Source organism: Salmo trutta, chromosome 28 (assembly GCF_901001165.1).
Source record: "Salmo trutta chromosome 28, fSalTru1.1, whole genome shotgun sequence".
In the NCBI taxonomy this organism is placed as follows: Eukaryota; Metazoa; Chordata; class Actinopteri; order Salmoniformes; family Salmonidae; genus Salmo; species Salmo trutta.
This window is the reverse complement of record NC_042984.1, coordinates 10,271,405-10,294,753: the sequence shown is the minus strand read 5'-3', so window position 1 is coordinate 10,294,753 and position 23,349 is coordinate 10,271,405. Positions and strand designations below refer to the sequence as shown.

The window sequence follows — 23,349 nt, the reverse complement described above, 5'->3', positions numbered from 1 at the left end:
CAAATCGACACTGGAGTTGCTTACCAAGAAGACAGTGAATGTTCCTGAGTGGCTGAGTTACAGTTTTGATTTAAATCGACTTCAAAATCTATGGCAAGATCTGAAAATGGTTGTCTAGCAATGATCAGCAACCAACTTGAAAGAGCTTGAATAATTTTCAAGTGTGGAATGCTCTTAGAGACTCAGAAAGACTCACAGCTGTAATCGCTGCCAAACATGCTTCTTCAAAGTATTGACTCAGGGGTATGAATACTTATGTAAATTCGATATTTCAGCCTGGATTCGAACCAGGGTGTCTGTAGTGACGCCTCAAGCATTGAGTTGCAGTGCCTTAGACCGCTGTGCCACTAGGGAGCCCATTACGGGGTAGTGTGTAAATGGGTGATAAGAAAAAAAACAAGTCAGGCTGCAACACAACAAAATGTGGAGTGGTATAACAAAAAGTGAGCTGGGGATCCTTACTGAGCTGCCTGGGCAAGGTACCGTCGGCCTGGCGGCTCTCAAAACTCCCTGCCGCCCCCAACCTCCAGACACTCCTCCTCTTGCTCCGCCCCCAGGCCCCCGGGCCAGTAGGGCCACGAGGCGAGAGACGGGCATCTGGCCCTTTAGGTCAGTAACATGGATCTGGGCTCCATATTCTAACAGAACCCTTACAGTCTCTAGATTGCCCATCATGGCAGCCCAGCTTAACGGAGTGTCATTGTTGTAATCGTGTGCGTTGGGGCCAGCACCGCTCTCCAGCAGAGCCCTGACACACTCGGAGTTGTCCTTGAAGGCGGTCCAGTGTAGCGGTGGTGTCCTTGTTGCCGTCCAAGACGTTGGGCTGGGCCCCGTACTCAAGGAGGAATTCCTTTTCTGCTGCGTAGTGCAACGCCGTGCACTTGTAGCCATCTAGGCCATTCACCTAAGAAGACAGGTAGAATAACAGTAAAGTCATTTCATTTGCTTCTAAAGCATGTGACTGGGCAACGCCCACAACATCTACACAGAAATCTACTCTGACATTGCATTTTGTGTTTTTGTCAGTGGTGGAAAAAGTACCACATTTTCATACTTGAGTAAAAATAAAGATACCTTAAAAGAAAATGACTCAAGTAAAAGTGAAAGTCACCCAGTAAAATACTACTTGAGTAAAACTCTAAAAGTATTTGGGTTTTAAATGTACTTAAGTATCAAAAGTAAAAGTATAAATCGTTTAAAATTCCTTAAATTAAGCAAACCAGATGGCAACATTTTTTTATTTTGGAAAACCACGGGCAAACTCCAACATTCAGACATCATTTACAAACAAAGCATGTGCGTTTGGTGAATCCTCCAGATCAGAGGCAGTAGGGATGACCAGGGATGTTTTTTTTTACATTTATTTTATTAAACCTTTATTTAACTAGGCAAGTCAGTTAAGAACAAATTCTCATTTACAATGACGGCCTACCAAAAGGCAAAAGGCCTCCTGCGGGGACGCGGGCATGGGACTCATTTATTTGTATTTTTAAATACAATATAAATATAGGACAAAACACACATCACAACAAGAGAGACACAACACTACATAAATAGAGACCTAAGACAACAACATAACAAGGCAGCAACACATGACAACAACATGGTAGCAGCACAAAAACATGGTACAAACATTATTGGGCAAAGTCAACAGCACAAAGGTCAAGAAGGTAGAGACAACAATACATCATACAAAGCAGCCACAACTGTCAGTAAGAGTGTCCATGATTGAATCTTTGAATGAAGAGATTGAGATAAAACTGTCCAGTTTGAGTGTTTGTTGCAGCTCGTTCCAGTCACTAGCTGGAGCGAACTGAAAAGAGGAGCGACCCGGGGATGTGTGCTTTGGTGACCTTTAACAGAATGTGACTGGCAGAACGGGTGTTGTATGTGGAGAATGAGGGCTGCAGTAGATATCTCAGATAGGGGGAAGTGCGTGAATTTGACTATTTTCCTTCCCAGCAAGGATGCATTCAAAATGTAACGAGTACTTTTGTGTGTCAAGAACAGAGTAAAATGTACAATATTTTCTTAAGGAATGTAGTGAAGTAAAAGTAGTCAAACATATAAATAGTCAAGTAAAGATACCACAAAAAACGACTTTAGTAGAACTTTAAAGTATTTTTACTTATGTACTTTACACCAATCAATCAATGAATCAATCATTCAAATGTATTTATAAAGCCCTTCTTACATCAGCTGATATCACAAAGTGCTGTACAGAAACCCAGCCTAAAACCCCAAACAGCAAGCAATGCAGGTGTAGAAGCACACCACTGGCTTTAAAGCACACCACTGGCTTTATCAGTGTTTGTAAACAGAGCACAATGCGAGTGTAGTATGCTCTTCTATTCTACGTAATGAATCAGGCTAAAACCTACAGTGATCAACCTGAATCCGAGCATTGCCTAGTTGTTGTTCCTGTCCAGTTTCTAGCCTAGTCAGTGCACCGTGGATCCATACCCACTGCTGGTCTGCCACTAGCCATGCCACCAGCCCAATGGTGGTGCACACGCACAGACCCAATGCGAGGGGGGTCCCCTCAGCTGGAAAAGCTAAGTGTTTTTAAATGTTACGTATAAATGTTCAATGTTATGTCTATGTCCTCTTTCGTTGGCCTAGACTTGTTAAGTGTTTTTTAGAATGTATTTTAAAATACTGCGTGGGTTACGTGTGGCGAACAGAACAGGGATTGCAGACGGTGTAGCTCAAAGCGACAGGTTTAATATGACTTACTATTTTGCTATTTGCCTCATGACTCCTGCATACTTTGTTGACTACAAACGTTCTTTCCCCAACCGTGGGACAGACTATGTTTGTTCCCACACTCAGGATTCTGACTCTCTATTGGTTGCACAGACTTTTAGCCTCAAATCCTATTCTAACCACCTCTCGCTGGCTTTGTATTCATGTTACCTGATGAAATTGCTGCACAATATGATTTTGTTGCCATCTGATGCACATTCAGATGTCATAAATCAGTACTGCAGAGCTCTCCCTGTCCTATGCCGTGCCTTGATTGTATTACTGCTCTAAAAAGCTGCATCCTGTAGAAAGGAGCTATGTTGTCGGTGACCGGGAGCTCCTGGTGGTGAAGTTAGCATTAGAGGAGTGGAGACACTGGCTGGAGGGCTCCACGGACCCGTTTCTCTTCGGAACCGACCATCGGAACCTGGAGTACATACGGACAGCGAGGCGACTGAACCCGAGCCAAGCAAGGTGGGCTCTTTTCTTTACCAGATTCAACTTCACCCTGTTATACAAAATAGGACCGCCGAGTGCTGAAGCGTGTAAAAATTGTCAATCCACAGTTGCAACACTCAATACCGAGTTCCAAACTGCCTCTGGAAGCAACGTCAGTGCAATACCTGTTCGTCAGGAGCTTTATTATAATAGGTTTCCATGGCCGAGCAGCAACACACAAGCCTAAGATCACCATGCGCAATGCGTCGGCTGGAGTGGCGTAAAGCTTGTCGCCGTTGGACTGACGATTCTGTGCTTCCAACTTTGTGACAACAGTTTGGGGAAGGCCCTTTCCTGTTTCAGCATGACAATGCCCCATGCACAAAGCGAGGTCCATACAGAAATGGTTTGTCAAGATCGGTGTAGAAGAACTTGACTGGCCTGCACATAGCCCTGACTTCATTCCCATCAAACACCTTTGGGATGATTTGGAACGTTGACTGCGAGCCAGGCTCAATCGCCAAACATCAGTGCCCAACCTGACTAATGCTCTTGTGGCTGAATGGAAGCAAGTCCCCACAACCTTGTTCCAACATCTAGTGTAAAGTCTTCCCAGAAGAGTGGAGGCTGTTATGGCAGCAAAGGGTGGAACAACTCAATATGAATGCCCATGATTTTGGAATGAGATGTTTGATGAACAGGTGTCCACATACTTTTGGTCATGTAGTGTATCTCTGTAGTATTTGCTGGCTGGTTATTCATTACATGCCTTCTCCATTCATTTCCATTCAAGGCTATAAACTTCTCTATTGTATAACCTTAGTACATTTCCTTGTTGTGCAAGAAGAAATCACTGGCACACATCAATCGCTGGCACATCACTGGCACATTTTTCACATGCATGTGGTGTATTTTCAAAGCTCTTAGTACAAAACTCAAAACAGATAGCACTTGTAAGGCCCCCGTCTTAAATTCATAACAAATAATCAGAAATGGAAGAATTTTAAAGACAGTATACTGTACAAACATATTGGTCTAGCTAGCACAATATGTGTATTCCATTTCTGCCCCATGCAACATTGTAAATTATCACATTTTCTATGTGACTTGTCAACTGATACAGTATCACGTCTCTCTGCTTGCCAAAATTCATTGGCTTACTGTGTATAAATTAAATTCAGACAACTGGAATATTAATTAATAAGGCACAAGGGGTTGTGGTATATGGCCAATATACCACAGCTAATGGATGTTCTTAGGCTGTAACAGCTGTCTGAAGAAGTAGACCAAGGCGAAGCGTGTTGAGTGCTCATATTTAATAGTAATCGAGACACTTTGAACAAAACAAGAAAATGACAGCCAAACAGTTCTGTCAGGTATAACAAAACACTAAACAGAAATTAACTACCCACCAACCCCAAAGGAAAACAGGCAGCCTAAGTATGACTCCCAATCAGCGACAACGATGTACAGCTGTCCCTGATTGAGAGCCATACCAGGCCAAAACAAAGAAATACAAAGCATAGAAAAAAAGACATAGAATGCCCACCCAAATCACACCCTGACCAACCTAAATAGAGACATAAAAAAGGTATTGGCCATACACCACAAAAAAGGTATATTGGCCATACACCACAAACCCCGGAGGTGCCTTATTGCTATTATAAACTGGTTACCAACGTAAGTGGGATACGGGTCTGATATACCACAGTATGTCAGCCAATCAGCATTCAGGGCTCGAACCACCCAGTTTATAAATTGTTATATACAACCTGTATTTGAGCAGTACATTGTACACCACACTATAATGGTAGCATATGGCAGTTTTTCTACTTTGTCCTGTTGAAGCACACTGGCTGATGGACGATGATGTAGTATTTACAGCCACATCCATACATGATTTGGTTTTACCTTCCAATGTAAATTGATGTCAGTTGATTCATTCGTGTTTTAAAAATACCGAATTTTAGTGTTCAGCAGTTATCAACCTATGTAAATAACTATATCTGTATAGTGCAAAGTAGTTATCAGTTTTGAGCAGTTTGGTTAAATCAAATCAAACTTTATTTGTCACTTGCGCCGAATACAACAAGTGTAGACTTTACTATGAAATGCTTACTTACAAGCCCTTAACCAACAGTGCAGTTCAAGAATAAGAAAATATTTACCTAGTAGACTCAAATAAAAAGTAATAATACAAAGTAACACAATAAGAATAACAATAACGAGGCTATATACAGGGGCACCGGTACCGAGTCAGTGTGCAGAGGTACAGGCTAGTTGAGGTAATATGTAGGTGGGGGCGAAATGATTATGCATAGGTAACAAACAAACAGCGAGTAGCAGCAGTGTACAAAAGGGAAGGAGGGGGGTCAATGTAAATTGTCCGGTGGCGAGTTTATGAACTGTTCAGAAGTCTTATGGTTTGGGGTTAGAAGCTGTTGAGGATCCATTTGGTCCTAGACTTGGCACTCCGGTACCGCTTGCTGTGTGGTAGTAGAGAAAACAGTCTATAACTTGAGTGACTGGAGTCTCTGACAATTTTATGGGCTTTCCTCTGACACCGCCTATTACATAGGTCCTGGATGGCAGGAAGCTTGGCCCCGGTGATGAACTGGGCCGTCCGTACTACCCTCTGTAGCGCCTTACGGTCAGATGCCGAGCAGTTGCCATACCAGGTGGTGATGCAACCGGTCAGGATGCTCTCGATGGTGCAGCTGTAGAACCTTTTGAGGACCCATGACAAATCTTTTCAGTCTCCTGAGGGGGAAAAGGTTTTGTCGTGCCCTCTTCACAACTGTCTTGGTATGTTTGGACCATGATAGTTCGTTGGTGATGTGGACGCCAAGGAACTTGAAGCTCTCGGCCCGCTCCACTACAGCCGCATCGATGTTAATGGGGGCCTGTTTGGCCCGCCTTTTCCTGTAGTCCACAATCAGCTCCTTTGTCTTACTCACATTGAGGGAGCGGTTGTTATCCTTGCACCACACTGCTAGTTCTCTGACCTCCTCCCTCCTCCGTTCGCATACCGCCCCTCCTCCGACTCAGTCAGGGAGAGGTTGAAAATGTCAGTGAAGACACTTGCCAGTTGGTCCGCGCATGCTTTGAGTACACATCCTGGTAATCCGTCTGGCCCAGCGGCTTTGTGAATGTTGACCTGTTTAAAGGTTTTGTTCACATCATTTACCGAGAGCATTATCACACAGTCATCCAGAACAGATGGTGCTCTCGTGCATGCTTCAGTGTTGCTTGCTTCCAAGCGAGCATAAAAGGCATTTAGCTCGTCTGGTAGGCTCGCGTCACTGGGCAGCTCGTGTCTGGGTTTCCCTTTGTAGTCTGTAATAGTTTTTAAGCCCTGCTACATCAGACGAGCGTCAGAGCCGGTGTAGTAGGATTCCATTTTAATCCTGTATTGACACTTTGCTTGTTTGATGGTTCATCTGAGGGCATAGCAGGATTTCTTATAAGTGTCCGAATTAGTCTCCTGTTCCTTGAAAGTGCCAGCTCTAGCCTTTAGCTCGATGTGGATGTTGCCTGTAATCCATGGCTTCTGGTTGGGATATGTACGTACAGTCACTGTGGGGATGACGTCATCGATGCACTTATTGATGAAGCCGATGACTGAGGTTGTGTATTCCTACATGCCATTGGATGAATCCCGGAACATATTCCAGTCTGTGCTAGCAAAACAGTCCTGTAGTGCAGCATCCGCGTCATTTGATCACTTCCATATTGAGCGAGTCACTGGTACTTCCTGCTTTAGTTTTTGCTGGTAAGCAGGAGTCAGGAGGATAGAATTATGGTCAGATTTGCCAAATGGAGGGCGGGGGAGAGCTTTGTATGCATCTCTGTGTGTGGAGTAAAGGTGGTCTAGGATTTTTTTTCTCCTGGTTGCACATGTGACATGCTGGTAAAAATGTGGTAAAACAGATTTAAGTTTGCCTGCATTAAAGTCCCTGGCCACTTCTGGATGAGCATTTTCTTGTTTGCTTATGACCTTATAGAGTTGGTTGAGAGTGGTCTTTGTGCCGGCTTCTTTATGTGGTGGTAAATAGACGGCTACGAATAATACAGATGAGAACTCTCTTGGTAGATAGTGTGGGCTACAACTTATCATAAGGTACTCTACCTCAGGCAAGCAATACCTCGAGACTTCTTTAATATTAGACGTGATAGTTAAATGTACTTTTAACAAATGACAAGAAATGTGAATATTGCATTTTGAAAGTCAGATATTGACTATGTGTGCATATTGGCAAATCAAGTTTATTTGTTATATCCACAGGATACACATGGTGTACTGTAGACGGTACAATGAAATGCTGACTTGAAGGTTCCCTCCATTATGGACTGATAATAATAATAAAACATCCAAATAAAGCTCAATGGAATAGAATAAAAACCTAGAATTACAAATTTACAGTTCAATATTGTGTGTGTGTGTGTGTGTGTGTGTGTGTGTGTGTGTGTGTGTGTGTGTGTGTGTGTGTGTGTGTGTGTGTGTGTGTGTGTGTGTGTGTGTGTGTGTGTGTGTATATATATGTTATGGTGTGGAGTCTGTGCAGATGATCAGTCCAGTTTAAGTGTTCAGCAGTCTGATGGCTTGTGGCTGGCTGGGCAGCGCAGATAGAAATTGTCCATGAGCCAGGTGGTCTTAGACCCGATGCTCCGATACATCTGCCAGACGGTAAGAGAGTGAACAATCCATGGCTGGGCTGTGTGGGGACCTTGATGATGTTCTTCCTCAAGCACCGCTTTGAGGAGATGTCCTGTATGGGTGGGAGCACCGCTCCAGGCTGCCCACTGAAGGGCCGCGTGGTCGTGAACAGAGCAGTTTCTCTACCAGGCCATGATGTAGCCAGATCCAATGATATTGGAGGCTATTTGGGGGCCTGGCCCGTGCTACCGCACCTCCTTGCCTGTTCAAATACAATATTGAAATAATTATAATTTATTTGACCGAGACATGAGCCGACAGAAAGACGCATCAATCTCAGATAAAGCATCCAAGCAAGTGAAACAGCGCCTCTCTGTCTCAGTAGGTGTAGACCATGTATCTGATGCAGTCTGGACAGTGAAACAGCGCCCCCTCTGTCTCAGGTGTAGACCATGTATCTGATGCAATCTGGACAGTGAAACAGTGCCCCTCTGTCTCAGTAGGTGTAGACCATGTCTCTGATGCAGTCTGGACAGTGAAACAGCGCCCCCTCTGTCTCAGTAGGTGTAGACCATGTATCTGATGCAGTCTGGATAGTGAAACAGCACCTCTCTGTCTCAGTAGGTGTAGACCATGTATCTGATGCTGTCTGGACAGTGAAACAGCGCCCCCTCTGTCTCAGGTGTAGACCATGTATCTGATGCTGTCTGGACAGTGAAACAGCACCTCTCTGTCTCAGTAGGTGTAGACCATGTATCTGATGCTGTCTGGACAGTGAAACAGCACCCCCTCTGTCTCAGTAGGTGTAGACCATGTATCTGATGCAGTCTGGACAGTGAAACAGCGCCCCCTCTGTCTCAGTAGGTGTAGACCATGTATCTGATGCTGTCTGGACAGTGAAACAGCGCCCCCTCAATCTCAGTAGGTGTAGACCATGTATCTGATGCAGTCTGGACAGTGAAACAGCGCCCCCTCTGTCTCAGTAGGTGTAGACCATGTCTCTGATGCTGTCTGGACCAAAATACTATGTAATGTCATACTATTTCTGTCCAGACAGCATCAGAAACATGGGTTACATACAGAAGGGCTTTCGATGACATAGTTTCAGCAGAGAGGAAGTGGCGAAGCGAGAGGGCTATAATCACTCTTATCTAAATAAAATGATTAAATAATGAAAGAGAAGCAGCCAAGAAATATGACTGTTATCTCACTAATTACCCACTTCTTGGGCCATATACTACCTTAAGTATAGGGTTCACGGTATATACAGATGAAGTCGGATGTTTACCTTCACCTCAGCCAAATACCTTTAAACTCAGTTTTTCACAATTCCTGACATTTAATCCTTGTAAAAATTCCCTGTCTTAGGTCAGTTAGGATCACCACTTTATTTTAAGAATGTGAAATGTCAGAATAATAGTAGAGAGAATTCTTTATTTCAGCTTTTATTTCTTTCATCACATTCCCAGTGGGTCAGAAGTTTACATACTCTCAATGAGTATTTGGTAGCATTGCCTTTAAATTGTTTAACATGGGTCAAACATTTTGGGTAGCCTTCCACAAGCTTCCCACAATAAGTTGGGTGAATTCTGGCCCATTCCTCCTGACAGAGCTGGTGTAACTGAGTCAGGTTTGTAGGCCTCCTTTGCTCGCACAAGCTTTTTCAGTTCTGTCCACAGATTTTCTATGGGATTGAGGTCAGGGCTTTGTGATGGCCACTCCAATACCTTGACTTTGTTGTCCTTAAGCCATTTTGCCACAACTTTGGAAGTATGCTTGGGGTCATTGTCCATTTGGAAGACACATTTCCGACCAAGCTTTAACTTCCTGGATAATGTCTTGAGATGTTGCTTCAATATATCCACATATTTGTCCTTCCTCATGATGCCATCTATTCTGTGAAGTGCACCAGTCCCTCCTGCAGCAAAGCACCCCCACAACATAATGCTGCCACCCCTGTGCTTCACGATTGGGATGGTGTTCTTCAGCTTGCAAGCCTCCCTCTTTTCCCTAAAAAACATAACGATGGTCATTATGGCCAAACAGTTCTATTTTTGTTTAATCAGACCAGAGGACATTTCTCCAAAAAGTACAATCTTTGTCCCCATGTGCAGTTGCAAACCAGTCTGGCTTTTTTATGGCGGGTTATGGAGCAGTTGCTTCTTCCTTGCTGAGCGGCCTTTCAGGTTATGTCGATATAGGACTCGTTTTTTACTGTGGATATAGATACTTTTCTACCTGTTTACTCCAGCATCTTCACAAGGTCCTTTGCTGTTGTTCTGCGATTGATTTGCACTTTTCGCACCAAAGTACGTTCATCTCTAGGAGACAGAACACGTCTCCTTCCTGTGCAGTATGACGGCTGCGTGGTCCCATGGTGTTTATACTTGCATACTGTTGTTTGTACAGATGAACGTGCTACCTTCAGGCGTTTGGAAATTGCTCCCAAGAATGAACCAGACTTGTGGAGGTCTACAAAACATTTTCTGAGGTCTTTGCTGATTTCTTTTGATTTTCCCATGATGTCAAGCAAAGAGGCACTGAGTTTGAAGGTAGGCCTTGAAATACATCCACAGGTACACCTCCAATTGACTCATATGATGTCAATTAGCCTATCAGAAGCTTCTAAAGCCATGACATCATTTTCTGGAATATTCCAAGCTGTTTAAAGGCACAGTCAACTTAGTGTATGTAAACTTCTGACCTACTGGAATTGTGATACAGTGAATTAATTATAAGTGAAATAATTTGTCTGTAAACAATTGTTGGAAAAATTACTTGTGTCATGCACAAAGTTGATGTCCTAAACAACTTGCCAAAACTATAGTTTGTTAACAAGTAATTTGTGGAGTGGTTGAAAAACGAGTTTTAATGACTCCAACCTAAGTGTATGTAAACTTTCGACTTCAACTGTACATTGATTCTTGATATCACTATGTGTTGGCTTGCATAGGTGCAAGAAACCAAATATGTTTTGTCCCCCAAATGGCAGGATAGGCCATGGAAGCAATACTGCCTAAGGTGTAGAGGCTAAAATTGGCTATTTTGATAATCTATTTTGATGTTTGTGCATAGAGTTCTGAAAATGTACCACATACATGCAATTGCACCAAAGGGACTGAAAAAAATAACTAGTAATCAGCCAGGTAAAACAAAACTATATCTTGTGTTCTGAAACATATTGCAGTATCATTGTTTGAGATGAGTGAATGGTCATCCGCTTACCAGGCACAAACCCTGATAATCAGATAGGTAATCACGGATCACACCATAATCACAGGTAAAATATTCCCCAGGGATTTCCTTTAACCATTACACAAAGAACCATTACACAAAGAACAAAAATGCTGCGGGGCATACAAGGAAATGATCTGGAACCAACCCTCAAATTAAGTTAGTCAAGTGTCATTCCCTGCAACAAGGAAGAATGATGGTGAATATCTGCTTCATTTCAAATGACCTTAGTCATGTTTGGAGTTAAGGACCTTAATTTTTTACTCAGAAACTTCCCTGTGGAGGTCATTTCAACAGACTATAGCTAGCTCTGGGGGTCTACCCAATGGACCAATTTGACTTGACAAAAGTAAAGTTTGTGACTTGAAATCAGTGCTTTACGCTACAATCCTAAAGCACATATTTAAATTACAATGCACAAGTTCCTTTGCATGATGTCAATTTCCCTAATTCAAATATTGTGAAGCTGCAATCTTTGAAAAAAGGGTTCCAAAAGGATTACTTGGCTGTCCCCACAGCAGAACCCTTTGAATAACTATTTTGGGTTTCAGGTAGAACGCTTTTGGGTTCCATGTAGAACCCTCTGTGGAAAGGGTTTTACATGGAACCTAAAAAGGTTCTTTAAAGGGTTCTCCCATGGGGAAAGGCAAAGAACCCTTTAATTAAGGTTCTAGATATTTAAAAAAATATTCCTAGACATTACACAGAAGAAATGTAAAGCAAAAAAGAGCGGTGAACTTGTATAAATTGTACTGGTTGTAGGTGCGCCATTACCGAGAAGCTCTGAGTACACAGCAGCTCAAAATAAAGTAATTCATTCATTCTTGTAAGCCCAGACCATGCAGGCATAATCATCACAATCATTTAACTCATGATACTGCAAAAGGGTTCTAGCAGGAAACAGCTGGCTAGAATATAGAGTAAGCACATTAAGTAATATTATCAGTTGATGATCTATTTGGTCAAGGCAAGAAGGAAGAAGGAAGTTGCATACTATTATCATTGGTAGGCCGTATTGTAAATAACAACTTGCCTAGTTCAATCAAAAATAAAATAGCAGATAATAGGGGTGGGGCTTTGCAACATTGACTATAAATAGAACTGTTAGAGAGGGCTCTATCTTCAGACGAGTTTACTTCTCAACAAGACTTCACAACAAGAGTTGGTAAAACAAAGGTAAGATTGAATAAAATACATTTGCTGTATGTTTCTCTTGTCTGATCATCAGGTTATATGCTTGTTTTTCTGATAAAAACATGGTAATTCTGATCCATGCATGAATGTGTTATTAATAGGGATGTCAAATGATTCAAACATTGAATTGATTTAATCGCTGCATTTGCTGTGATTAATCGCAATTAATTGTAAATTATGAATTTGCTCAAACTAAGCTGTATTTTTTCATACAAAAAAATATTACAAGAATATTGACGTCTTGATTTTGTAAGTAACAGTTAGCAAAATGAAGTACATTTAGAAAGCACACTTTCGTTAACCTCAATGTCAACTTATTTTTACATTGTATTGTTGTTTTTAGCTGTATAGATTATGTATTGCGGATGTTTTCAGTGCATTTTCAACTCTTTCAGACAATGCGGTTAATCACAATAAAAAAGTGCAATAAAATTATATAAAGTTAACTCGGGTTAGCTAATTTACTCTGACAGCCCTAGTTTTTAATATGATTATTGTGTGCAAAATGATTTCATTAATTTTTTTGAGAAGTCTCTGTAGTTCTCTCTCACAATTTGAAAAACAGCTAGAAGCAAAAGATTTGCTCATTACATTGAAGAGAGCAGCGTGTTTTTTTAAGGATGGTAAACTGATAAACCTCCCTTTCTGTTTTCTAGAGATGAAGCTGTTTCCCTCCCTCCTAGCATTGGGGCTGTGCCTGATGTTCATCCAGCCAGCACTGTCTACACAGGAAAGTTTGGGTGGCCCTTTCATTCACAGTTCAATAGAGGAGGCAAAGAGACTCGTAGACGAAGCCTACAAGTACTCCAGAGAAAAGTGAGTAAACCTGACAGTTGATCTCTTCAGATGTAGTCGATCATCTCTGTCTTTGTAAAATGAAATGACCAGCACTAGTATCTTACTCCGTATGCAACTAGCACAATTGTCTCACTCAATCAAAGAAACACATTTGCACTAGCTTAGTCTTTCTAATTTTCCAATTCGCTTTAATTGTACCTTTTGTATTTCCTTTAGAAAAGAATAGGTTCACCATTTCTAATTCTCATAAGTTCTTATGATTAGTACAATAAATCGGCCTCTGTACAAAGATTTTAATTCAACTGCAGGAGCTTGTTTCTGTTCAAAACTCTGTCATATTCTTGTCCAGTGGTGGAAAAACTACCCAATTGTCATACTTGAGTAAAAAATAAAGATACCTTGACAGAAAATTATGTCACCAAGTAAAATACTACTTGAATAAAAGTCGAAAAGTATTTGGTTTTATATATACTTAAGTATCAAAAGTAAATGTAAATGCTAAAATACAGTTAAGTATTAAAATGATAAATAATGTACATTCCTTACATTAAGCAAATCAGACAGCACCATTTTCTTTTATTTTTTATTTACAGATAGCCAGGGGCACACTCCAACACTCAGACATCATTTAGAAACGAAGCATTTGTGTTTAGTGAGCCAGATCAGAGGCAGTAGGGATGAACAGGGATGTTCTCTGTTTAGTGAGACTGCCAGATCAGAGGCAGTAGGGATGACCAGGGATGTTCTCTGTTTAGTGAGTCCTCCAGATCAGAGACAGTAGGGATGACCAGGGATGTTCTCTGTTTAGTGAGTCCTCCAGATCAGAGGCAGTAGGGATGACCAGGGATGTTCTCTGTTTAGTGAGTCCTCCAGATCAGAGACAGTAGGGATGACCAGGGATGTTCTCTGTTTAGTGAGTCCTCCAGATCAGAGGCAGTAGGGATGACCAGGGATGTTCTCTTGATAACTGTGTGAATTGGACCATTTTCCTGTACTGCTAAGCATTCAAAATGTAACAAGTACTTTTGGGTGTCAGGGAAAATGTATGGAGTAAAAAGTACATATTTTCTATTGGATTGAATTTAAGTAAAAGTAAAAGTTATCACAAATATAAATAGTAAAGATATGTACAGATTTACCAAAAAACGACTTATGTAGTACTTTAAAGTATTTTTACTTAAGTACTTTACACCACTGTGCTTGTCCATATCTTAGGAGTCTGGAGAGAGTGCGTGGACAGTCCACCAGGCCCTCAGATATCTTGCGTCTCCTGAAACAGCCTGCCAGGGACACGCGCTCTGCTGTCCGGTCTGCAGACTACCTGGAGAACACCTTGAGACTGATCCATGAGAAAGTCCACCGCAACCACAGGCTGCACAAACGCTCGCTCAACGCAACAGGTCAGTTGCACACAAATATACATATGCACATACGCGCCAACACACATACACTCAGACACACACACATACACCCATCCACACACACAAACACATATTTCACATGATTCCTTATTTTTTGTTTCTCAGACCTCCTCACACCACAGGAGCTAAACACCATTGCCCGGTTAACCGGCTGTGCAGCTCGTGTCAGCACACCCTCCTGCCGCACCACACCCAACGTTAACAAGTACCGCACAGCCACCAGCGTCTGCAACAATCTGTAAGAGCACCAGGGCATGGCGGGTATAATACTTTGACACAACAATTTGAAAGCCTTGTGCACAGTAGCTGTATAGGGTGGAATATAAAGGGAAGTGGTCTGTGTAGGTCTGAGGTCTGGCTATGCAGTCATAGGCTGCAGGAGATGTGGCTTTATACAGGTAACTGCCAAAATAAAGGAAACACCAACATAAAGTGTCTTAATAGGGCGTTGGGCCACCATGATCTTCCAGAACAGCTTCAATGCACCTTGGCATATATTTTACAATTGTCTGGAACTCTATTAGAGGGATGTGACACCATTCTTCCACGGGAAAATCCCATCATTTGGTGTTTTGTTGATGGTGGTTGAAAACGCTGTCTCAGGCGCCACTTCAGAATCTACCATAAGGGTTCAATTGGGTTGAGATCTGGTGACTGACTTTGGTTTACATCGTTTTCATGCTTATCAAACCAGTCAGTGCTCTATGGATGGGGGCATTGTCATCCTATATTGGCATAGCCATGGGTGCCAAAATAATTGCCAAAATAATGGCATGCCCAGCATTTTTATACATGACCCTAAGCATGATGGGATTTTAATTGCTTAATTAACTCAGGAACCACACCTGTGTGGAAGCACCGGCTTTCAATATACTTTGTATCCCTCATTTACTCAAGTGTTTCCGTTATTTTGGCAGTTACCTGTACCTTGAGTTTCTCAAGCGAGGTTTCTCGATTCTTACTTGGATTTTATTCCTTCTTATTAGGAAGTATCCTCGTCTGGGAGCCTCAAACACCCCCTTCACTCGTTGGCTGCCTGCTCAGTATGATGATGGGGTCTCTAGACCCAAAAGCTGGGACCCAAACAGGAGCTTCAACAACTTTGTGCTCCCTCTGGTATGATGACAATAAATAGACATAGTTGCAATAACTGCTACTATTTCACCACAAGTTAGATACAAAGTAACATAACTGTATTTCATTGTTCTCCCTCTGCCCTGCTTCCCTCCCTGTGTGCAGGTAAGGGAGGTCTCTAACCGTATCCTGGCAACCAATGACGCCAGTGTAGAGAGCGATCGCGAGTTCACACACATGGTCACTATTTTTGGCCAGTGGAACGACCATGACCTGACATTCACTCCCTCCTCCCCCAGCATCCGCGCCTTCAGCAACGGCCTGGACTGTGATGAGAGCTGTGAACGCTCCGAACCCTGTTTCCCCATACAGGTCAGTCACAGCTCTCACATCACATCCCACAGCCTAACACTTACAGCAGGCACCCCTGGATATCTGGCCCTTTTCTATCCATGGTCCATGGATTATTAGTTCTTCTACCTATGTCGTGTCTTTTCCTACATGACCAGATTCCTCTCAATGACCCACGCTTGCCCACTGGCCCAGACAGCTGCATCCCGGTCTTCCGATCAGCGCCTGTGTGCGGCACAGGAAAGTCTGCTTTCAATTTCGGTGACATGGCCAACAGGAGGGAGCAGATCAATGCCCTGAGTGCCTTCCTGGACTTGGGGCAGGTGTACGGCTCTGAGGAGGGGTTGGCGCATGACCTACGTAATCTCACCAACGATGGAGGCCTGCTGCGTATCAACAACGAGTTCACAGACAACAGACGTGAGTTTCTTCCCTTCTCTGACGTGAAGGGGAACATGTGTGCCACCCGCAGGAGAATCACCAACGACACCAATGCCAAGGAGGTGCCCTGCTTCATTGCAGGTTAGCCTTTCAACTCTGTTTGTCCGAAGAGTAGACCAATGTATATTTAAGTTAAAGTCTAAGACAGAATGATGACAAAAAGCGATAGAACTTTGACTAGAGGAATTCTTTGACTTTCCATGTACAATAGTTGTCCGGATACAGAAAGACAATGTATATGATGTTCATCTCAATCACTATTTGCCCTCACCTGTAAGTCTCTGGCCTCACCTGTAAGTCTCTGTCTGCCAGGTGATGTTCGTGTGAATGAGAACATAGCTTTGACATCCATTCACACAATGTTCTTGCGAGAGCACAACCGTCTGGCCGGTGACCTGCTTCGTCTCAACCCACATTGGGACGGGGAGACACTCTATCAGGAGGCTCGCAAGATCATGGGTGCCTACACCCAGGTACAGTAACAGACTCATATCACCACCCAGGTACAGTAACAGACTGATATCACCACCCAGGTACCAGTAACAGACTGATATCACCACCCAGGTACCAGTAACAGACTCATATCACCACCCAGGTACCAGTAACAGACTCATATCACCACCCAGGTACCAGTAACAGACTCATATCACCACCCAGGTACCAGTAACAGACTGATATCACCACCCAGGTACCAGTAACAGACTCATATCACCACCCAGGTACCAGTAACAGACTCATATCACCACCCAGGTACCAGTAACAGACTCATATCACCACCCGGGTACCAGTAACAGACTCATATCACCACCCCGATACCAGTAACAGACTCATATCACCACCCGGGTACCAGTAACAGACTCATATCACCACCCCGATACCAGTAACAGACTCATATCACCACCCAGGTACCAGTAACAGACTGATATCACCACCCAGGTACCAGTAACAGACTCATAACACCACCCAGGTACCAGTAACAGACTGATATCACCACCCAGGTACCAGTAACAGACTCATATCACCACCCAGGTACCAGTAACAGACTCCCTCCCAGGTGTTTGTGTTTAGGGACTACCTGCCGCACATCGTGGGCCCAGACACCATGGCCCGGCAGCTCGGCCGTTACCCTGGCTACAACGAGATAATTGATCCCAGCATTGCCAACGTGTTTGCGACAGCAGCGTACCGCTTTGCCCACCTGGCCATCCAGCCCACGCTGTCCCGCCTGGACAGCAACAACAAGGAGAATCCCATGTTCCCCAGCGTGCCCCTTTTCAAGGCCTTCTTCACCCCCTGGAGGCTGGTGTTTGAGGGTGAGTGGTGTTGGGTCACATAGGAATGCTTTGCAGACCCCTTTGCCAGTTGTAAACTAATTCACTCTCTGGATTATTAATTAAGCAATAAGGGATGATGGGGTGTGGTATATGGCTAATATACCACGGCTAAGGGATGTTCTTAAGCACGATGCAACGCGGAGTGCCTGGATACAGCCCTTAGCCGTGGTATATTGGCCATATACCACAAACCCCCGAAGTGCCTTATTGCTATTATAAACTGGTTACCAACGTCATTAGAGCAGTAAAAATAAATGTTCTGTCATTTCAGTGGTATACGGTCTGATATACCATGGCTGTCAGCCAATCAACATTCAGGGCTTGAACCACCCAGTTTATAACAGTCTATGAAAGGTAAAAAAAAACATCCTATTCTCTGTCTGTCCTTCTTTAGGTGGTATCGACCCTCTTATCCGTGGTCTGGTAGGTCGCCCTGCTAAGCTGAACACCCAGAACCACATGATGGTGGATGCTCTGAGGGAGAAACTCTTCCAGTTCATAAACCATCTGGCTCTGGACCTGGGCTCCCTCAACATGCAGCGTGGACGTGACCATGGCCTGCCTGGTACACACCTTCCATTTTCCCTCTATACTGTTATACTGATACCACAGATAACACATCTATTCAGTTACACTGATACCACAGATAAACACATCTATACCATTAAACTCATATCCAAAATCAATAATCTTTCTAATTCCTCTCGTCTTCCATATACTGTATCTCTATTGGTCAGTTCCATTCACTTATTATTTCCTTTCTCTTCCCAAACCTAGACTACAACGCTTGGCGTAAATTCTGTGGGCTCTCAACACCTAGTAACCTGGGCGAGCTGGCCGTGGTTCTGAACAACACAGACCTGGCCTTCAGACTGCTGCAGCTCTACGGCACCCCAGATAACATTGACGTGTGGATGGGGGGCGTGGCTGAACCCTTCGTACACAGTGGCCGCGTCGGGCCTCTCTTCGCCTGCCTCATCGCCACCCAGTTCCAGAGGATCCGCCAGGGAGACAGGTGTGTGTGTGAGAGAGAGAGAGAGAGAGAGAGAGAGAGAGAGAGAGAGAGAGAGATGCCCACATCTTGGTGGGCATTGACTGACCTGCATCATGTAAGGTATTTGACATAGCACTGCCAGAGTGCCGTTTTTACTGTTTTTAAAGGTCCAGCGTGTATTTGTCTGCCATAGTATGTGTCTCATATCGCTTGTTGATCCTCAGGCTTTGGTATGAAAACCCAGGCGTCTTCACCTCGGCACAGAGGAAGGCCCTGAAAAATGTCTCTCTGGCTCAGATCATCTGTGACAACACTGGCATTACAGCCGTGTCACGTGACCCCTTCCTCATCCCTGAGGGAAGGAACACACCCATCAAGTGCAACAACATCCAGCAATTAAACCTTAGTGCCTGGAAGGAGAGCGTTTCTACGACCGATCAGAAGCAGCAGGAGTATTCTGACCAGGACAACAAGGTAGTAGATTGAACTACAATATCAGTTAAGGTGTCTTTTAATCCATCCACCCCTCCACCCTCTCTCGCCTCTTCCCTTCTGCCCCTCTCTCCATCTGCCCCTCTCTCCATCCAACCCTCTCTCCAGACATCATCCTATTTTTCTCTATTCCTCTCTAGATCTGATGTGAGCCCCTCCCCCGGACCCCCCCCAGGCCCAGCAGCAACATACGCCATCCAGCAGCTCTCCGCCTTCTCTGTCTAGCTGACCGACAACTTCCTCACACACAACAACGCCATCGTTTTTAGCCAGGTTCTCTACAACAGGCCGAACCGTTACAATACAAAGTCAGGGGTGTTCCTAACCACCAGCACCACATCTGGTGATACCAGTTTTCCTTTAGTTTCTCAGTGTGGACCTGTGGCTTAACAATGAGGTGAATTGTGTCAATGGCCTCAATTCAGACAGCTTCTGCACTTCTTGCAGTTGGTCAAGGTCAATTAACTAGTAAGGGTGTTTGCCATTTTAAACAGGATTTTAAAAAGATTTTATTTGGAATCTTCTATGTTGTTATGCCTTTGTTATTGTGACCTCTTATGTGTTGCTATGACAATCAATCAAGGAGTACTTCATACATTTGTATGTATTGATTTATGCGAAGAAATGTAAAAGACTTGCCTTTATAAAAGCCTTTGGAAACTATAAAGTAATTTTTTCCAAACACATACAATGGCACTAAACGTGGGACTAATGTCAAGCAGCTAGAAGTTCTAGTGGCACATTTTGGATAATTGGGTAATTAGTTTATTATCAACAATCTTAGATTATATTTGTAGCCTATGTTCATGTCAGTTATCATAAGACTTTGCTAATTATAGATTTTGCATACCTTCTGAATGTTGTACTGATTTAAATGTTTACTGCTTGTTATGGAGCATTTCGCTAATATTTTATTTTATTGAAACACTGTATTCATGTTTTATTGCATAAATAAGCACTGCATCAGAAAATGGAAATAAAAAGACTTAAGACAGAAAAATGATTTGTATGGTTGCAAATTATTTGCATGGTGACAGGTAGCCTAGTGGTTAAGAGCGTTGGGCCAGTAACAGTAAAGGTTGCTGGTTTGAATCCTCGAGCAGTCTAGGTGAAACATTTGTCAATGTGCCCTTGAGCAAGGCACTTAACCCTTATTGCTCCTGTAAGTTGCTCTGGATCAGAGCGGCTGCTAAAAGTAAACGGTGTGTTAACCTCTTCTATTCTATGCTGAGTGTTGGTATGAAAAAACAGGTGGCATACTACTACCCTAACCCAGGGGACCCCATTTTGATATATTAACATTCTCACGACCCCAACCATGTGAAAAACAATTCTGTAATTAACAGCCAATGTTTACTTCTTTATTATGGGCTATGGCAGTCAGTTGAAAAACATGTTTTCTCAACTCACCATCACATACTTCTAATGTGGGGCTATAACAGTCAATTACAAATTAGTCTGACATAATGTATCTTATCTCACCACCACTAATGAGATGGGTGTGTCTTGCAGTGATGCCAATTTAGCAATTTTGTTGCTTGATTTAGCAACTTTTCAGACTATCCTGGCAACTTTTTTTTCAAACAGCACCAAGCAACAAAATTAGCTATTTTTCAAAATGTATTTGGAACTTTTAGCAACTTTTGAAAAGTGACTCAAACGCTAAAATGCATTTTCCCTCTAAAACAAAAACGATTTTCTGTGTCACAGACTCATGTCACAACACACGTGCCTGGCTGCAAAAGTACATTGTGAGTGACGTCATCCGCAGGCGCTCAGCTCGTGCACAGCCAGCAACAATTTCAGAAATTGCAAATCATTGTTGGCTGACTGCAGCAGCAGTACAGGTTCGACGAGCCAAACTCAATGAATATAGTTGGTCACAAATGTTTGATCTTGAACAGAACTTACAACATCAATCAACATGTCTCAATCAAAATTGTACAGCCAGAAGTACAGAACAGAGTGGGAGTCTGTGCCTGAACAAATGTCAAATCATATTTTTTGCCGAGATGGCCAGTCAATTTGAGGAACGTTATTGCGTATTCTACGTAATGACGCAGCTTTACGTTATCAAGCAATGACATCACAACGTCATTTAGCAACTTTTAACAACAAATCAACCTGCCTATAGCAATTTACCCTGAAAATGAGTTGGCAACACTGGGATGTATGTCTCAAAGTCAGGGGGTGTGATCGACAGTGCGCACCTCATCTCTGCTGTCACATCCAACCTGGATCGATATTCGTTTTTTAATGCAGACGAGAGCACTGAATCAGAGTACCATGAGTTGTAAAGCTCAGAGGGAAACGGCACAGTATTCCGTTTTAGTCCGGATCCAAAACTCCCTCATAGTGAGCCGTGAATGCGTTGTCTGCAGCATTCGATTTCACTTACCTGCATGTCAACTGAGCAAGGACCACAGTCAAATGGGTTTCGCTGATTCGGTCACTAATCTGTATAATGTTTTTGTATTTCCCATGCATCCTTGCGTTCAGTTCGTTCAGTTTCCCAAATATGTCAGTTACATAGGCAAGGATACACATTTTATTTCCATTTCACAGAAAGTCAACAAACTCTGTTTTTTTTTTACATCCATTGCGAATGACAACTGTTCCTCTCAATTCGAAAAAATATTCCCTCGATAACCACCTAGTCTCGGTGTGAAATAGAACACTGCCATGCTATGATCTCATATATCCACATCGTTTTGCGAACAGGCGTGCGCGATGTAATTTACAAATCTACCTGCTGCGTATCTCTGAGTTCTGCGCTCAACTCTTTTGCCGCCAGTTGCTCTCGGTGTATTCATTATAGCTCAGCGGGTGTATCATATAAGGCGTCCATATGGCATTGGGAGACACATTCATAACTAGAGTGCAGAGGCCTGCCCACCGCCCCGTGCTAGATGGAGCCCCATCTGTGCAAAAGACCACCATTCGATCATATGGAATCTGTTTTTCGTCAATATAGCCACGCAGCACACTGAACATCACTGAGACAGAACAATTTGTCCTCGTGAATAGCATTTTGTCCTCGTCCTAACATCCCCGGGCCGACATATAGTGAACAAAAGTCAATGCATGGGCATGTCGGCCCTCACAGCTAACTTCCATTTGGAGAGCATATGGTGGGGAGTTTTTGAGTTGTTCAGTTTCCTCTTGACTGCTAGCTATAGCATCAATTATTTGTTTCACAGTGTTATCTGACAAAGTTATTGTGAGTTTTTGTGTCTGCCTCCGCACACATTGTTTTCACCATATCAAATGCGACCGGTAATATCAACATCTCTGCAATAGCGTTGCAGGCTCAGCAGGCAGGCTCAGCAGGCAGGCAGGCTCAGCAGGCAGGCAGGCAGGCTCAGCAGGCAGGCTCAGCAGGCAGGCTCAGCAGGCAGGCAGGCAGGCTCAGCAGGCAGGCAGGCAGGCACAGCAGGCAGGCAGGCAGGCTCAGCAGGCAGGCAGGCAGGCAGGCAGGCTCAGCAGGCAGGCAGGCTCAGCAGGCAGGCAGGCAGGCTCAGCAGGCAGGCAGGCTCAGCAGGCAGGCAGGCTCAGCAGGCAGGCTCAGCAGGCAGGCTCAGCAGGCAGGCAGGCAGGCAGGCTCAGCAGGCAGGCAGGCTCAGCAGGCAGGCCCAGCAGGCAGGCTCAGCAGATAGGCAGGCAGGCCCAGCAGGCAGGCTCAGCAGGCAGGCAGGCTCAGCAGGCAGGCAGTCAGGCTCAGCAGGCAGGCAGGCAGGCTCAGCAGGCAGGCTCAGCAGGCAGGCAGGCAGGCAGGCTCAGCAGGCAGGCTCAGCAGGCAGGCTCAGCAGGCAGGCTCAGCAGGCAGGCAGGCTCAGCAGGCAGGCTCAGCAGGCAGCCTCAGCAGGCAGGCTCAGCAGGCAGGCTCAGCAGGCAGGCTCAGCAGGCAGGCTCAGCAGGCAGGCTCAGCAGGCAGGCTCAGTCATTCACCATTGGAATCATTCCAGTGCAACTGTCAAGTGCGGCATTTTCTAAGGGTGCTCTTTGGTTAAAGTATTATTATTGTTTTATTTAACCTTTATTTAAACTTTTAGATTTGAATTATTTTCATTTAGATTTTTAATGTTACAATAATTTTGAGAGACAAAGACGATATTATAATATTTTATTTTTATCAGGATTTTTTAAATTCTCCTGCGACCCCTGTCCTAACCCTAT

General features: G+C 43.8%; 2 protein-coding genes across 3 annotated transcripts; one reads left to right on the top strand and one right to left on the bottom strand.

The window, feature by feature from the left end:
• Positions 1-302: 302 nt before the first annotated feature.
• Positions 303-21,646, bottom strand: LOC115165448 (ankyrin repeat and SOCS box protein 8). Its single transcript, XM_075074259.1, is given in 5 exon segments — positions 303-521; positions 523-560; positions 562-792; positions 794-904; positions 21,572-21,646. Coding segments are annotated over 5 exon segments (576 nt in total). The 5' UTR covers positions 21,578-21,646; the 3' UTR covers positions 303-331.
• LOC115165447 (eosinophil peroxidase) lies at positions 2,278-20,173 on the top strand. Of its 2 annotated transcripts, none has more exons than XM_029718571.1 (13): positions 2,278-3,219; positions 12,925-13,084; positions 14,282-14,466; positions 14,593-14,725; positions 15,474-15,603; positions 15,727-15,933; positions 16,071-16,434; positions 16,666-16,826; positions 17,408-17,666; positions 18,082-18,252; positions 18,465-18,702; positions 18,906-19,155; positions 19,314-20,173. In XM_029718571.1, exons 2-13 carry the CDS (start codon positions 12,927-12,929, stop codon positions 19,317-19,319), a joined length of 2,262 nt encoding a protein of 753 aa, XP_029574431.1. In that variant the 5' UTR covers positions 2,278-3,219; positions 12,925-12,926; the 3' UTR covers positions 19,320-20,173. The 2 variants fall into 2 exon arrangements, with proteins under 2 accessions (XP_029574431.1, XP_029574430.1); XM_029718570.1 differs by lacking the exon at positions 2,278-3,219 and adding an exon at positions 12,197-12,250.
• Positions 21,647-23,349: the final 1,703 nt, after the last annotated feature.